General features: G+C 43.1%; 1 protein-coding gene across 1 annotated transcript in view; it reads left to right on the forward strand.

Annotated features, from left to right (window-relative positions):
• The window catches only part of CDHR2 (cadherin related family member 2), a 245259-nt gene that overhangs the window by 171336 nt on the left and 56570 nt on the right, over positions 1 to 17353 (forward strand). Inside the window, exons 24-25 of the mRNA XM_073620461.1 lie at positions 11863 to 11951; positions 13373 to 13453. Coding sequence (XP_073476562.1) covers positions 11863 to 11951; positions 13373 to 13453 — 170 coding nt within the window. The remainder of the gene's footprint in view (positions 1 to 11862; positions 11952 to 13372; positions 13454 to 17353) is intronic.

Here is a 17353-nt window from a genome sequence, read left to right on the forward strand (position 1 = left end):
GATCTTTTAAATTTTGAATTAAGGCCTCTGACGTTCCAAGAGATCACTCTAAGGTTCACAGCCATAGTATATAAAACAAGAAACTCCTCCCCTCCCCCTACTCCTAATACTTTGGTAGGGTATCTTCCAGGGCTCCATCACTCCCCCTCCTTGCTCTGTTGGGCAGCAACATATAAGGCAAACAACGAATATTTGAGATGAGCTTGAAATCATGAGCATACATAAAGCATAATGACAATTATCCCAGTTACTCCCCCCCTCCTCCCCCCTTGTTCCCCTCCCCCCACCCCGTACCCGCCCCCAACTTGCAAGGCACTTCATTCCCAAAACCTTTAACCCAAAAGAGGTTATAACGGATGTGCGACTTCAAAAAGTCACACAGGCTCCAGCACTGCGAGGAGTAAGTTCAAGTTTGAGAAGAAAAAAAACCACAAGAAAAAAACCTATAACAAAAAACAAAAAATGTGTTTTCAGAAAGGAGAGGAAAAACTCCTGTTCCACTCCTCAAGTTTCAAGTAAAGAAAAAAAACCTTTGTTTCCGAAAGGAGAAAAAAACCTGCAGATTCCTTCAGTGTTAAAAGTACAATTGAGCATTTGAAGCAGAAAGCATAATCCCTCTGTAGCTCACCGGACTGCCAGGTGCATAAGGCAACATCATATGTCACTAGTCAGTTCATCCTGGAATTATGTAGAATGGGCCAGGGGGAAAAAGGGGTGGTAAAAGAGCAGCTCAGCATCCGCCAAATTTCCTCCCCTGACATCCTTCATCCCCCAAAATTCCCTCCATCTATATGTATGGTTTTAAGATGGTCTTGAAGAACCCCCTCCTCTCGGGCGTCCCCTCGCATCCAGCCAGTCAGAAGCCTCTGTGGGGGTGGTAAAAAAATGTGTCTTACCATTCTCCACAATGCGTAGTTTTGCTGGGTATAGCATTCTGTATATCAGGTTCAGTTCTCTAAGCCGTTTCTTTATCTGATAGAAGGAAACCCTCTGTTTTTGCGTGGTGGCAGAGAAATCAGGATAGATGGATATCCGATAATTATGACACTTCAGCTCAGGGCCTGTCCTGGCTCCTTTCAGGATATTTTCTCTGTCTCTAAAGTGCAAAATCTTTGCTATCATGGGTCTGGGGATTGCTCCCTTTGGCGGGGGTTTACCTGGTACTCGATGTGCCCTCTCTATGGCAAACATAGCAGTGAAAGTTCCAGGGGCCATATTCTCTTTCAGCCATTCCTCCAAGAATTCTTCAGGATAGCTACCTTCCACCCCTTCAGGGAACCCCACCAGCCTTATGTTATTTCGTCTCATGTGGTCCTCCATGTCGGCCATTTTAAGAGTGTGCTCAGAGAGGGTCTTTTTAATGACTTGGTTATCAGTGCTCATAGGTCTAACAGTGTCCTCCAAAGCAGCGATGCGATGATCAGTAGCCTGGGCCTTTTCTCTAAGCTTCTGCATATCGTGCTTCATAAAAGAAAATTCCTCTCTCTGCACTCTGGGACTCACCCGACCAGAGGGAGCAGGCATCGAGCTTTCTGTGTCCTCATGCTGCCGGAGCGGCAGCCATTCCTCATCCTCCTCTCTCCCCGGCGCCGCGGCGCCATCTTGAGAGCCCCAGTCATAACGGGCCAGTCTCTCTCCCGGTGTTTTTCACCATCCCCTGAGGCTCTCCGGAGGGTCCTCCACTCATGCCCCAGCAGTCCAGGGCAAAACGCCGGCTTTTGCTCACAGGATTAGGTCAGGATCTAGAATCTGCAGGGAGAGCTCCTCTCCAGACGTCCTCACATGCTGCGCTCTGGCTCCGCCCCTCCCAGCTGATATTAATTTGCACTGACAAGGGGCAGGATTGCTTTCTAATTGCTGATAGATTTCAGCTGGTGTCTTGGCTTTCCATGCCCTTTTGCACCTCCCTTTCTTCATGTGTTCACTGTTCAATACATTTTCCATGTGTCATTGCATTTTATTACACATAACTTCATTTCTGAACTTATTTGTTTTGGTTTCTTTGTATGTATGGATTGCGTGGGTTGTTAACGATATGTGGTAAAAATTCATGTCAATGGCACCTTTAGAAATATATTTACCTAGAAAAATGGTGACGTGTTCAATGCTTATTTTGCCTGCTCTATATCTTATGTATGTTTTTAAATATAGAGCCAGCTCTTAAGACAATCACCCAAAATTCAAAACATACACAATCACTCAAGCAGCAGGTATCACCTCATCTCCCAACAGTTTCCACAAATACAAATTATTTATTCCCTGTGCTTCGAGTTATTGCCCTAAATCACAGCCTCATCAGTGTTCGTTTAACAATAAATTTCCTTGTGAATATAAGCAAAATCTTGTAATCCTCAATGTGACTGCCGTGTCATTTCCAAAAAAATGAAACGCTCACCAGATGATCAGACCCTCATACCAAAACGTGTCATATCAAGCATGTAATCAAATCAATGGCTCCCAGGTGTCACCCCTCTTCTCAATGTGCACATCCAGTATTCTTATACTTCTTCTAGTTTTCTCCCATAAGTATATGAAAACTAAAAGGACAATTACATAGTTACATAGTAGGTGAGGTTGAAAAAATACACAAGTCCATCAAGTCCAACCTATGTGTGAGATTATATGTCAGTATTACATTGTATATCATTGTATGTTGCAGTCGTTCAGATGCTTATCTAATAATTTTTTAAACTATCAATGCCCTCGCTGAGACTACAGTGTAGTATTATAAAATAACTAAATACAGAAAAGTGAAAATGTGCCTACATGAGAATAGAATAAATGTGCAGCATCCAAAATCCTTAAAATACACCGTATTGTGCATCCACTCCTTTTACCAATTCAGTCACCAATGTCCCACATTCCAATGAACTCTTACCAAATAGGGTGACCCACAAATCACATAAGATCATCCATAGCATATCGTGGCTATTTTCCTTGGTCACTGGTCTCTCATTCCTTGAATACCTCCAGAGATGTTACAACAAAAACAGCCCCAGTGTAGTAATATAGCAATTAAAATGACTTCATTTAAAATGTGCCTATAAACGAATTTGAAGATGATGTGCTCTGTACTAACAAAGATGGCTAAATTGCAACTTCTGATTCCTGCCTGAAATAATGACATCACTTTCTCAACGCATTTCATCATCAAGACTTTCTCGAGCCCTCTGTGTTTGGTATGTGATTGATAGTCATCTTACACATTTGTGTGGATGCTAGTTTTTAACATAGCTTTATCATAACAGGATTTGTGAATTCTATGTAGATTTTGGCAGTTTAAGATAGGGCATTTTTAAGGGAAGGGACTCAAAATGTTTATCACCTAACTTACGGCTAAACTATTTTATGACATGCCAAAAAGCCTCTGCTACTGGTTTTAATTACCTGTGTCTGGATCATGTCAAAGGCACCATAAACTAAAAACCATTAATTAATAGTTTTATAATATGCCATCATAAATGGATTTCAGTGTTCTGTCTAAGCGTTGATAATGACTTCTCAGAATTCTACTTGTAGCACTCACTCCCGAAGGAGTCGATGCATTGATCTTTTGTCCTTCTCCAACAATGTCCCGCTTCAAACTTTTCCACAAATCAAGTGGGTTTCAGTGGGCTTTATTAACACAAAGGACCTGAAGGAGTAAATTTGGTTAGAGCTATAGTAACTGTATAATAACACAACAAATATTACTGTACAGTAAAGGCAGCAACACAGTAATAAAACAGTAAAGTACAGTATACTGGTACACAGCCTAACTAAAGAAGTCAAAGTCGTAATAAAAGACAAAAACAGAATATTCCATAGCTCAACTCACCAACCAGTCTGCCAACTGACCTTATTAACCTGTCCAATAGTCTGTGTTAAAAACAGGGGTTTAGTTAGCACGCAAGTCCATAATTACACTACTCGGGCAGCTGTTCAAGACCCAGAAGATTGTGACAATCACTGTAGTGCTGACTACTACAGCAATTGACAGCTTCCACAGTGGTTCCTCAGGTTTGAGATATTAATACTTATATTGATCCAAGGTGAACCAATTTAAGTTTGCAATTAAGATCATACCTGGAGTTTAGCTTTAAAGCGGTATTAAACTCAAAAATAAAAATGTATTATAGAGCAGCTTACCAACTCTTAGATGTGGTGACTAGGGATGGGCCGAATGGACCCCTGTTCAGTTCGCACCAGAACTTCTGAATACCGCGAAAGTTCAGACCCGAATAACGAACTCCATTAAAGTCAATGGGACCTGAACGTCAAAAATCAAAAGTGCCCATTTTGAAGGCTTATATGCAAGTAATTGGGCATACAATGGTTATAGGAGTCTGCGTCCTGCCCTGGGGGACATGTATCAATAAGGAAAAAGTTTGTGAAAAACGTTATTTTTAAATGAGCAGTGATTTTTTGATTTTTAAAGTGAAAGCCTAAAAATGAAAAATTCCTTCCAATATAGTGCCTGGGGGGTCCCCTTAGTCTACCTGTAAAGTGGCAGATCTGTACCATGCCCAGAATCTGCTGCAGCAACAATTGCCTTTATAAAGCCAAAAATAATGCAACTTTCCCTGCAAGCTGCCTTTATTTTGCTCAGCAACAGATGGGGAGCCAGTGTGTATGATGAGGCCACAATGTAGTGCACAGGGAACAAGATTAGAGATTTTATGGATACATTGTGGTGTCACTTTGACTTTGTATAGAAGTTACAGGTGCGTAAAAATTGGTCTTTGGGTGTCGGTGGCACCTTCCCACCGTAACCCTATAGAGGGAATCTTGATTAAAGCAAGAATTGGCCTTGCTGTAAAAAATTGCAATGATATGCACCTGTCAAACAGGTGCAGAAAAATTGGTCTTTGGGTTTCGGTGGCGCCTTCCCACCATAACCCTATAGAGGTACTGTTGATAAAAGCAAGAATTGGCCTTGCTGTAAAAAATTGCAATGATATGCACCTGTTAAATGGGTGCAGAAAAATTACTCTTTGGGTGTCGGGGGCGCCTTCCCACCGTAACCCTATAGAGGTGCTCTTGATGATGAAGGCAAAAAAAATTGCAATGATATCCACCTGTCAAACAGGTGCTGAAAAATTGGTCTTTCGATGTTAATTGTGCCCATCAAACCTATACCAAAAACATTCTTCCAGATAAAATGATTGAACACCCTTAAATCTAGGCAGCCTCGAAGTCCAGCAGAGATTCCCCATCCCAAAAAGACTTAATGAGTGACATCGGCATCAGGGGCTTCCTAGCTGGTAATCCAGGACTGATTAATTTTTATAAAAGTCAAACGGTCCACGGAGTCTGTGGACAGACGTGTTCTATGATCAGTAACGAAACCTGCAGCACTGAATGCCTGAAAGCAAGCTGGATGCAGGGCAGCCCAACAACTCAATAGCATACTGGGCAAGTTCTGGCCAGTGATCTATTCTCATGACCCAGTAAGTCAGTGGATCATCAGCTGGAAAGCTCTCCATCTCTGTTTTGGCCCCAAGGTATTCGCCCGCCACGTGATGCAGACGCTGCCAATGGAATGTGGAAGCTGACAGCCCTAGGAGGTGAAGACTAAAAAAATTCTGAAATACCTCACTTAGCTCCTCTAATGACCAACAGAAGACTCAAAACGATGTTTTCCACGACACTGTAACCTACTGGAGTCAGGCTCACCATAAGCAAGAAAGCAAATGGACTATTTTGGTACAATATAGAAAAATGTACAAATAGAGTGTGTAGACAGAAGTAAAAATTTACAAAAAAATGTATTAATACAAAATACATGAAAATAGAATTAAAACACAGGTGACTTGGTCATACATAGTACTTCTACTAGTTTTGTGGGATGAACCACTTCATCAGGAAATACATCTGTAAGTAGACATAAAGTCAATAGCAGAATAGTCAACAATGCATAGGGTTTTTAAAAAAAAAAATACAATTGATTAGAAAGGGGGAAAAGGGTAATGAACTATAAATATAAGGCTGCTTACCCAAGTCCCGGTGTAAACAAGGTGAAAATGCCAGAGCTAGAGGGTACCAAAAAAAGGGGAATGTGCCCAGTGATGTGATGAAGGGGGGGGATGATGGAAAAAATTGTGGTGGGGTAAAGGTGAGGTAGTGACAAAAAAGGATGATGGTGGGGGGACAGCAAATTGTGCAACCCATCAAGTCACCTGTGTTTTAATTCTATTTTCATGTATTTTGTATCAATACATTTTTTTGTAAATTTTTAATTCTGTTTACACACTCTATTTTTACATTTTTCTATATTGTACCGAAATAATCCATTTGCTTTCTTGCTTCTGGTAAGCCTTGTATGGGGATCAGGCTCCCAAACCTCTATCCCATTAAATTTTGGATGATGGTACAAACTTTGTTCTAAATTTCATACCCATCTACCCTACTCTGTGAGACCATTAATTTCTTTTCAACTACTGGAATCAGGAACATTCAATAAAATCCTCGTGTCCTCAAAAGAATTTATCTTCTGCACTCTCTGTGGAGACGGGATGAGTTCTGAGACCTTCCCCTTATAACAGTGGTCAAGGAAGGATGCCAACCAGTAATCATCCTTCTCCTTTATGCCACGCACTCTTGGGTTATTTCGCAGGCTTTGAAGCAAGAGGTTGGCCATGCGCCTAAAATTTGCAGAGGCTTGAGAAACAGACTCCTCGGGGTCACTCAGGATGATGGCATCTGGAACTTCCTCCTCCCAGCCACGTACTACTTCCAAGGGTCCTGGGGTTTGAAAGCCATTGCTTACAGATTGACGCATGTCTTTCTCTTCTTCAAAGCCTATGAAAGTGCCAGAATCCTCCTCCTCATCCTCCTCCCCTCTCTCCTCCTGTGTGTTCTGTGACATAGGAATGATGGTGTCTGGATGAAGTGGGCCTTGAGAGCAAAGGAAGTCCTCCTCTTCCTCCTGCTGCTCTGCCTCCAGTGTCCTGTCCATAATGCCACACAGAGTCTGCTCCAGCAGGAACACAACAGGGATTGTGTTACTGATACATGCACTGTCACGGCTCACCATCCTTGTGGCCTCCAAAAATGGTGACAATACAGTACATGCATCCTTAATGATCAGCCATTGGTGTGGGGAAAAAAGCCAAGGCTGCCTGAGCCTGTTGTTGTGCCGTATTCACACAGGTACTCGTTGACGGCCCTCTGCTGCATGTATAGCTGCTGCAGCATTGACAAAGTTGAGTTCCACCAGAAGGGACAGATTTGTGCTCCTTTTGTGTGGCTTTTAGGTGCTCTTGCCAATGGGTGAGTGGTTAGACGTTAAATGCCTTGTTACGCATGTAAACGATTGGTGTTTTTGCCACGTTTGATGTGCCTGAGACACCGTTTGCAGATAGCAACAGTGCGATCTGATGCAGATGTGCTGACAAAGGCCCAGACAGCTGAGCTTTGAGGAGTGGGCTGGGAGATAACAGCTGCAGAATGTGATGGAATAGGGTGGCTGCTCTCTACTCTTTCTTGATGTCGGCCTCCTTGGGGTTGTGCTGCCTCACCTTCAGTTTCCTCCTCTGCTCTATCTGGCGCCCAAGTTGCATCGTTGACCTCATCATCATCATCATCATCTCTATCTCCTCCATCTTCATCATTACCACTGGAGACAACTTGGCAATACGCTGCGGCTTGGGGAGCATGAATGCCAATTTGTCTACCTGTGTTCCTCCCTCTCTCTAGGCTCATGTTCCTGTCATCCTCAACCTCAGAACCAACCTCCGAATCCAGTAATGGTTGGGCATCATCATGGAGCAAGTGACTGACATTGTGGTCAAATAACTCAGCTGACTCCTCCAATGGCTGATGTTGGGGCTATAGCAGGAAAAGATGTGGACAAGGAGGCAGGTTTATCCACTCTGGCAACTGAAGGGGACTGTACACTTGTCTCTGCTTGCGTGACAGAGGATGAGGAAGGTTAAGTAAGCCAGTCCACCACTTCCTCTGCATGCTGTGGCTGGATAGTACGGACAAATTCACTAAACAGAGGAAATGATGCCCTGCCTGAGGACTGACCACCACATCCACCTTTGCCTGTGAACACATTTGTTGCTGGCCCCCTTACAGTGCCAATGGAATGTCTGCCTCTCCTTGTTGTCCTCCCAGACATTATTGGGAAGAAGGGGGCGGTGCTTATAAGCAAATGTAAAGAAGAAGTTGAAATCTGTACGTAGATGCACTTTAATCAATGTAAAGAGGTGTTTGGTGCACTTTAATTTGAGTACTCATACTACACAGACACACTCCACGGATACACTATAATATACTGCAATATAATGCGCCAAACATACAGTAAAGTACAAAACTATATGGCATTAAACTGGCAGTAACAAACAAAACTATATGGCGTTAAACTAGAAGTAATGCACACAGAACTACATGGCGTTAAACTGGCAGTAACGCATACAGAACTATATGGTGTTAAACTGGCAGTAACGCACACAAAACTGTATGGCGTTAAACTGCCAGTAACACATACAGAACTATATGGCGTTAAACTGCCAGTAACGCATACAGAACTATATGGCATTAAACTGGCAGTAACGTACACAAAACTATTTGGCGTTAAACTGGCAGTAATGCACACAAAACTATATGGGGTTAAACTGGCATTAACACGCACAGAAGTAAATGGCGTTAAGCTGGCAGTAACGCAATCAAATAGACGGTGTTCAACCGTCACTATTACTGACACGGTCTCACTACACTACACTGAAACTATCTGAGCTGTCCCTACTCTAGCTGCACACTATGCAAAGCTAAATGATGGTCCTCCTCATTACACTCACACTATCCCTAGACTGAGACTAAACTAATATTCTACACTGACAATTTAAGCAAAATAGCACAGTATAGCACACTAACTAACTAATAGAACTGAACAGAGCCCTGTTCTATCTCTCTCCACGCCGAAATCACACTGAAAATGGCTGCCATTGAAAGAATACTGATGATTGGATAAAGTCATGATGACAGTGTCCAATCATGACTCTGACAGTGCTCTGTGCCCTGATTGGCTTTCACTGCTTCAGCCAATCAGGGTTTGCAATGCACTGTTCAGCGCCGCAATGCATTGTAGTCCGTTCCAGGGGCCCAACAAACGGTCGAATGACCGGTTTATTCGGCTGCTCGCCAAACGTCTGAACAGTGAAAGTTTGGCCTGAACTTATGCTTGGGCCGAACTGTTTGCCCATCCCTAGTGGTGACTGCATTTGTTTTCCTCTTTAAGGCTTTGTTTCCTGTCTTTTTACCTATTGATCTGGCCCAATATATGTGTTACTTTTCAGCTTCTAACAGACCAAGCTGTCTAGCAAAAGTGGCACGTAAAGGGCTGAGACAAAATCTGTTTCCCAAATGGAAAAAAAAATGCTCCTGTAACTGCTTAAAAAGTGTTTGCTGGAATTCACCTTTCATTTTTTATGTTAAATGCATCTTACTTTTCTAGTGCATCTAACACTGACGTCTCTCCAGATTGACATTGCTGCTGCACAAGGGTGTCTCTGCTGCGCCTTCATCCAAAGTGGAGCCACCCTTAAGCCTCGTACACACGATCGGATTTTCCGCAGACAAAGCCTCGGACTTTTGTCCGAAGGGCGTTGGCCAAAAACTTGTCTTGCATACAACGGTACACAGCGGTACACAATTGTCTGCCAACAAACACGAACGTAGTGACTAGACGTACTATGAGCCGATAAAGAGGAAGTTCAATTGTCAGGCGCCACCCTTTGGGCTCCTTCTGCTAATTTTGTGTTAGTAGAAGTTTGGTGAGTGTTGATTCGCACTTTTCATTTCACGCTTTTCAGTTTGTTTCTGAATGGCCGTTCGTCAACCAGACATGTTGCTGAATCGGAGGAGATAACGTGTTATTTATTATTGGCCTTGGAGTTATTGCTTTGATCCAAGTCCAGTACAGAAACAGGAGGAGAAGGATTTCTTAGGCCAAAAATTGGTTGCTTTATTAATCGTGACCAGTTATGTCATATGACTTTGCTGCGGGAGCTCCAGGAGAATAATCCGGATGATTTTCAGAATTATCTCCGGATGACGGACCCCTGCTTTCACCAACTCATGGCATTGTTGACCCCCTATATTAAGAAGCAGGACACATGCATTAAGGCTTTTATTTTATTTTTTGGTTGAATAATGATTTGATGTGGTGTATTTTCTATATTTCTGGATGCATAGAATGCAGAATAATACTTGGCTATGTGTTTTACTTCAAATGACAGTTTGGGAGTAGGCAGGTACATTTAAAAAAATACAATGTAAAATTAACAAGGGACACTGACATTGTTGTATCTTTGATCTTAAAAACTACGGGATAATGGTGTTGTGGTAACTTGCCCCAAAAAAAACCAAAAACAACCATAATAATATTATTCTTGATATCACTAGAAAATAAAAGCCTTTTAAAATACGTTTGGCAGAACTCCATCAGTATCACCAGCAAAGCAGCTTCATTATTATCCCATTAAAGAAGAAGAGAATGTGCGCTGCATTTCGAGATTTCATAATTTGCTGCGTCACGAATGTTAATTCTCTATTATGAAAGCTAGTTTACGAGACCGACCGCTTCTGGCTCTCCCTTGCTTCCGAACATGCGTGTTTGTACTTTGGACTTTTGTCTGACGGACTTGTGTACACACAATCGGAAAATCCGTCAACAGACATTTGTCCGCGGAAAATTTATAAGCCTGCGGAAAATCCGACAATTGTCCGATGGAGCGTACAAACAGTCGGGATTTTCCGCCAACAGCCTGTCATCACACAGTTCCCGTCGGAAAATCCGATTGTGTGTACGAGGCTTTAGGCTGGCCACACATTATACAATCGTCTTTTTCTTTAGATTTACCAAAACCATATAATATAAGGCCACAACTAAACACTTTCAATTTATATGCAATCAGGCAGGCCCTTGTACTACATAGTTGAAGGTAAATCCAAAGGAAATTGAACAAGAAAATTTTATAATGTATGGCCAGCCTAAGACAGGTAGTTTGTTAATGACCAGATCACCAGATGAAATTATAGGGAAAAAATCACCATATTTAAAGTGGTGGTAAAGACAACAGTTTTTTTAACCTTATTTCATTCTCTGCATTAAGGTAAAGAACTTTCCAATACCAGTGCCTCCCAGCCCTTAACCCCTTCCTGCTGCTGCCTACCAGCCATTTAAGAGCTTCTAAATGCCGGGAGGCAGGCATTTGTGTCATGTGACCTATGTGATTGGCTGTCCCATGATTTGAAAGCTCCCGATCGCAAGTATGCATTGGAAGCTTTCCGGTCCCCTGTCGGTAACCGTACTGGGAGCGTGCAGGACGTGCGCTATAAGCACAGGGAAGTGTTTACATAGGGCCTCATATATGCGGCCTCCTGGCAATAAAGCCCACCCGCTGAGAGGGAGCATATATGTGTACATCCGGCAGGAAGAGGTTAAACACCTACCGGAGTCCTGTATCAATCCAGTGCTGTGCCCGACTTCAGTTCTTCTCTCTTCTCTCCATGGTCTTACAGGCTTTGCTGAGGCAGCAGGAGATGCTGTCAGTAAAATCATGGTAGGAAGCAGCACTGTTTGTGCCTATGGTCAAGGTTTCTATGGTGTGAGACCGCAAGTGCGCAGAGTAGGTAAGTATAACATGTTTGTTATTAAAAAAAAAAAACAAGTCATTACAATTTACAACTAATGTGGTAAACTGCAATAAATGACATTTTTGTTTTTGTGTTTAATAAAGGTGTAATTTATTTGTATTGTAAACCAGAGAAAAAAAAACAGTAAATATAAAATTTTCTCTTTGCTTTCATTGCCTACAATCTATACATTAGTAATCCTCATGTAATGTATTTTTATTGTTATTTCTTTGCCTGCAGATATTTACAATAGATGAATCTTATCGATCTATATTGCGCTTCTCAAAGTCAGTGGATGAAGTGACAGAAAACATTGCTTTGATCATGGCGTAAGGAGTATTTTTTTCGTAAAAATGATTTTATTACATGTACAAAGGTTTTTTCATTTTGTATAATACATTTAGCAGCACACATATTAAAAAACGAAATACAGTATTCTTCTGTATACAGCACAAATTCTAAGTGGTAAAGACAATAAATGAAAGCCATGTTACATTAGAAGATTATTAAACTGACATTTTTAGCTTTGTATAGAGCGAGAAATCATTTTGCATTGTTGTCAAGTTTCTACTGTTGTTTGCACTGCCCCCCTTATCCATGCGTCCGGCCCCAATGCAGGATCCCGGATGCATGAATTCCAATGGGGGGGCTCTAATAGGCTTCAAAAAAGGGTGGGCTCGCGGCGCAGAGCACTGCAAACAGAGCCCACCCAGTTGTGTGACAATAGCGAATGAATATTCGCTATTTTCACACTGATTCTCCTCCTGGCCAATCAGGAAGCGGGTCTGAGACCCGTTTCCCGATTGGCCGCTGAGGTGGAGGGAGGAGATAGAAGCCGCCGGGATGCCCGCAGAGGACAGCAGGGGAAATGGGAAGCAGGGGAAGTGGGTGCCGCCCTCACCCTAGTGTGAAAGGGGCCTTAGTGCCTTTGTCCGTGTGGGGAGGGAACAGAAATTAAGGCCCCTTTCACACTGGGGCGGGGGCGGCGTCGGCGGTAAAGTGGCGCTATAGTTAGCGCCGCTTTACCATCATTTTAGTGGCCCTATTCGGCCGCTAGCGGGCGGTTTTAACCCCTGCTAGCGGCTGAAAAAGGGTTAAAACCGCCCGCAAAGCGCTGCTGCAGCAGCACTATGCCGGCGGTATAGCCGTGCTGCCCCATTGATTTCAATGGGCAGGAGCGGTGAAGGAGCGGTGTATACACCGCTCCTTCACCGCTCCAAAGATGCTGCCAGCAGGACTTTTTTCAGCGTCCTGCCAGCGCACCGATCCAGTGTGAAAGCCCTTGGGGTTTTCACATTGGAGAGACTGCAGCAGCTGTTTCAGGGCGCTTTGCAGGCGCTATCTTTAGCGCTGTAGCGCCAGCAAAGCGCCCCCAGTGTGAAAGGGGTCTAAGGGAAAATCTGTTCAACACAGACACTAACAGCTATTAAACACCTTTTAAGAAAAATGAAGAAGTGGAAGAGTAGGGTGAGAGAGGGATGCTCATTGCTTTCCTCTAATCAGGTTCTGCTGTATGCACATCTGCAAACAAGGAACATGGCAACAGAAGGAGAAAGGAGGGAAAACACTTTATTCGTTAATCTCCTCCATTCTTGTCCAATCACAGCCTGTTTGTCTGAAGTTCAGTTTTTAGGCAGATTTTGTGACACAAGCATAGTGGTGATATTTCTTAGTAAGCATTAACGGTACAGCTGATTATTTCTTGGAGTTGCATTTTCATACTATGCTTGTTAATGTTTTTGTTTAACAGGCAAATTTCAATGGCAACTGAAGCATCAGTGTTTGTCTCTGGGATTGAACCTGACGAAGGCACAAGCAGAATGTATTCTCGGTAAGTTTAAGGACTTTAACTTTAAAGCATTCGTTTGCAGTAATAAGCTACTAATCGGGTATATTTTTTTTACCTAACTTAACAATACATGATCATAATTTCCCCACAATGCCTATAGCTACAGAAGTGAGTAAAGACTTGTTTTAAAGTGCTTTAATTGCTTACTTAAAACATGTACAGTGGAACCTTGGATTACGAGCATAATTCGTTCCAGAAGAATGCTTGTAATCCAAAGCATTTGTATATCAAAGCGAGTTTCCCCATAGAAGTCAATGGAAACTCAGATAGTTTGTTCCACAGTGACTTCTATGGTATGCAGTACCGCATGTGGCCAGAGGTTTGGAGCTGCTCGGATGCACTCGGAAACACTCGGAGAGGCTCAAAAACACACGGAAACTGAGTGTTTACAAGGTATTACTGTACTTCAGTGTGCTTAGTCCAGGTGCAGGTCCAGTAGTATAGATGTAGTATAGATGTACTTTTAGAGATTAAGATCCTGCTCGTGAATTGGGTGCAATAGTGTAAGCTGCAGTAGTGAAGACTGCAGTGATTCTCCACTGGATAGCTAATTGTAGAGAGTGAATCATTTGTTGTCTGTTTATTTCATTCAGTGGTAAATTTATTTAATGGGCTGAGATTTCACTTTTGCTTGTAATATTTTGTTTCTTTGAGAGCTCCAGTTATTCTCATATTTAATCGTTAATGAGTAGAAGTATCATTTACTTTATATATAGGAAGTATAACTTTATTTTCTGCAAGTTTGTAAAGAACAAACTCTTGTACCATGTGTACCTGAATGAAATGTACTTTAAAATCTAATATGTTGAAAATTGCAAACTGAATAAAAATATTATCTGAGAAACAGTTCCACTGTATAGCCATATGGTGGAAAGGGGCCTTGCCAAATAAGTAATTTTATATTCTCTAAACTGGTAACTGCTGCTAAATAGTGTTATGGTAATACCTTGAATGATAGTCCACCTTACTTTAGAAGTATACTTCTAATGTGCAATCTACTGTACTGTGGGCAAAAAGCAAGATTATTTGTTACATTTTAAGCTTGTATTACCTTGTTGTAGTATACTAGGACACACGCTTGTTTTGAATGCTAGCAAATGTGTACATGCATGCTGGTATAAAGCACAAATCCGGGGTTTCTGGTAGCAATGAAACGAACCCACCCACTCCCAACTCACAAAAATTCCTATTGGCCAAGGAGGCAGCTCATCATAGTCATGGGCTAATTGGAATGCATAGAATTGGGGGCGTGGGCAAAATGGAGACAACCTACCAGAGTAAAGGTATATTTGGGGTGTTGCAAATATGTGCAGATATCTCTAAGTACCAGCAGTTTTTTGTTGTTGTTTATTAAAGCGACAGTCAATTTAAAGCGCAGTTCCATCCAAAAATGGAACTTCCACTTTAAGTAGTGGTGACCCCCTGACATGCCACATTTGGCTTGCCTTTTTTTTTTGGGGGGGGGGGGGAGCGAATACCCTCTTTTTAGAGGCATCCAGCTCCCACTTCCTCCCGTGGCCCTGTGATGCCGGAGGGAAGTTCAACTCTCCCCCCTCCCTTCCTGCAAACTTCTGGGACACGTCACAGGTCCCAGAAGATTGCCCGGCCATTCACAGCACGCAGCGCGGCTCGTGCATGCGCAGTGCGTGCCCGGCTGTGAAGCCACAGCTGGGCGCCGTAAGAATGCTGGCGCCTTGGAGAGGAGGGGGAGAGAAGCGAGGCTTCGTACGCCCGCATCGCTGGACCGTGGGACAGGTGAGTGTCTGATTATTAAAAGTCAGTAGCTACACTTTTTGTAACTGCTAACTTTTAATTTTTTTTTTTTTTTTGGCAGAACACTGCTTTAAGGTAAAGCAAAATTGTTCTTTGCCAATGCATGGCCCCTCCCCAGCAGCACATATTCAACTATCCTTTACCTTCCCACCAATTAATTTGACCGCCATAAGAAAATACCAAATACATCCAGGCATGTGACTGGTGTGCTTGGTGATTGATTCGGTGCTGTTAAATGCAGACAGGGAGGGAGTCCAAAGCACTGTGTAAGATCCAACTAAAGGGACTTGGAGCTTATGCGGGGCTTCCTTTCCTCTCTCTAGGATGCTGAACAGAGCAGAATTTGAACAAAGGAAATGTGATTGTGCTGCCACAGCAGCCTGTTTATTTATTTTTCTATATGTTCCCCTATTGCACCTCTTTGCTTCTCAGTTGTTAGTTTCCGTTAATTGCAGAGACAGGGCTTAGGAAAGTACCGTATTTATCGGCGTATAACACGCACCGGCGTATAACACGCACCCCAATTTAGGAGGGAATTTTAAGGAAAAAAAAACTTTTAGGAGGGAAGTTGAAGGGAAAAAAAACTTACATTTAAACGCCCATCATTGCAGCCTTCTCAGTGCAGCCATGTCAGTGCAGCCTTGTCAGTGCAGCCATGTCAGTGCAGCCATGTCAGTGCAGCCTTCCCCAGTGCAGCCTTCCCCAGTGCAGCCTTCCCCAGTGCAGCCTTGTCAGTGCAGACTTCCCCAGTGCAGCCTTGTCAGTGCAGACTTCCCCAGTGCAGCCTTGTCAGTGCAGACTTCCCCAGTGCAGACTTTCCCAGTGCAGACTTCCCCAGTGCAGCCTTGTCAGTGCAGACTTCCCCAGTGCAGACTTCCCCAGTGCAGCTTTCCCCAGTGCAGCTTTCCCCAGTGCAGCTTTCCCCAGTGCAGCCTTCCCCAGTGCAGCCTTCCCCCTTCGCGATTTGAAAATGGCGCCGCCGGTGCCGAAATACACAGAGCCGGTCCTCGGCTCTTTCCGGCGGCTGTCGTTCACTTTCGGCTCCACTCGTAGTCCCGAGCGGAGCTATCCGAACCTAGCCGAGTAGGTTCGGATAGCTCAGCTCGGGACTACGAGTGGAGCTGAAAATGAACGACAGCCGCCGGAAAGAGCCGAGGACCGGCTCTGTGTATTTCGGCGCCGGCGGCGCCATTTTCAAATCGCGGTCGGCGATTTTGAAAATGTGACAGGTCGGGATCGCAGGGGATCGGCGTATAACACGCACCTGCGATTTTCCCCTGGTTTTAAGGGGAAAAAAGTGCGTGTTATACGCCGATAAATACGGTAATTGTCTTACACTTCAAAAGACTGCAATAACACCATCTGTATTGCACCTATCTAATGTGAAATTGCAAGACACTCAACTTTTGTGTCTTGGAAGAGTTATACTGACTGTGGATGGTGCCTAGGCAGCAAGTGCACAGATTGGGTCTTAGAAAGTATGTCATCGCATATACCAGCACTTTAAATAGAACAGCGAATGGGGTTAATTTACTAAAGGCAAATAGGGTGTTCACTTTGCATGGGAGTTTTCAATTTATAAGGGAATATTTGTTGAAAGAAGCAACAGCAAGTAGCTTTCTATATTGTGAACTATATATGCATTATACCTATCTATACCAGTAGGTGGCACTGCAGTGTTATAGTGTGTATTCTCTGTGGTAATGTAATCATAGGATGTACCTTCTGTATCTAAGCATGTTCTTGTATGCTCCTTGTTCCTGTTCAATGAAGAGACATGTTCTGATAGTCCTCCATAAAAGTAAAGCTATCCTCTGCAAACAAGAAGCTTCCAGCACATGATTTCAATACTCTGCACAACAGTTGTCTGTTAGCTTAGCAATTTTGGTGAAAATTCTCTTTGAGAAGACTACCCAAACACATGCAAGGAAAATGAAGTAACGGTATTTTTGCTTGCACATGACTGGATGATGGAACTCAGCAGAGCCTTCCTCATTCACAAAGCTAAGTGAACAGCCTTTTTGCCTTTAGTAATTAACCCCAATATGTGCAGCTTGTAAGGGGGCATTAAAGTGATCTTGCTGCTTTGCTCAACAGTGCCAAATCACA

The sequence above is a fragment of the Aquarana catesbeiana genome, linkage group LG03 (assembly GCF_042186555.1).
Source record: "Aquarana catesbeiana isolate 2022-GZ linkage group LG03, ASM4218655v1, whole genome shotgun sequence".
Classification (NCBI taxonomy): Eukaryota; Metazoa; Chordata; class Amphibia; order Anura; family Ranidae; genus Aquarana; species Aquarana catesbeiana.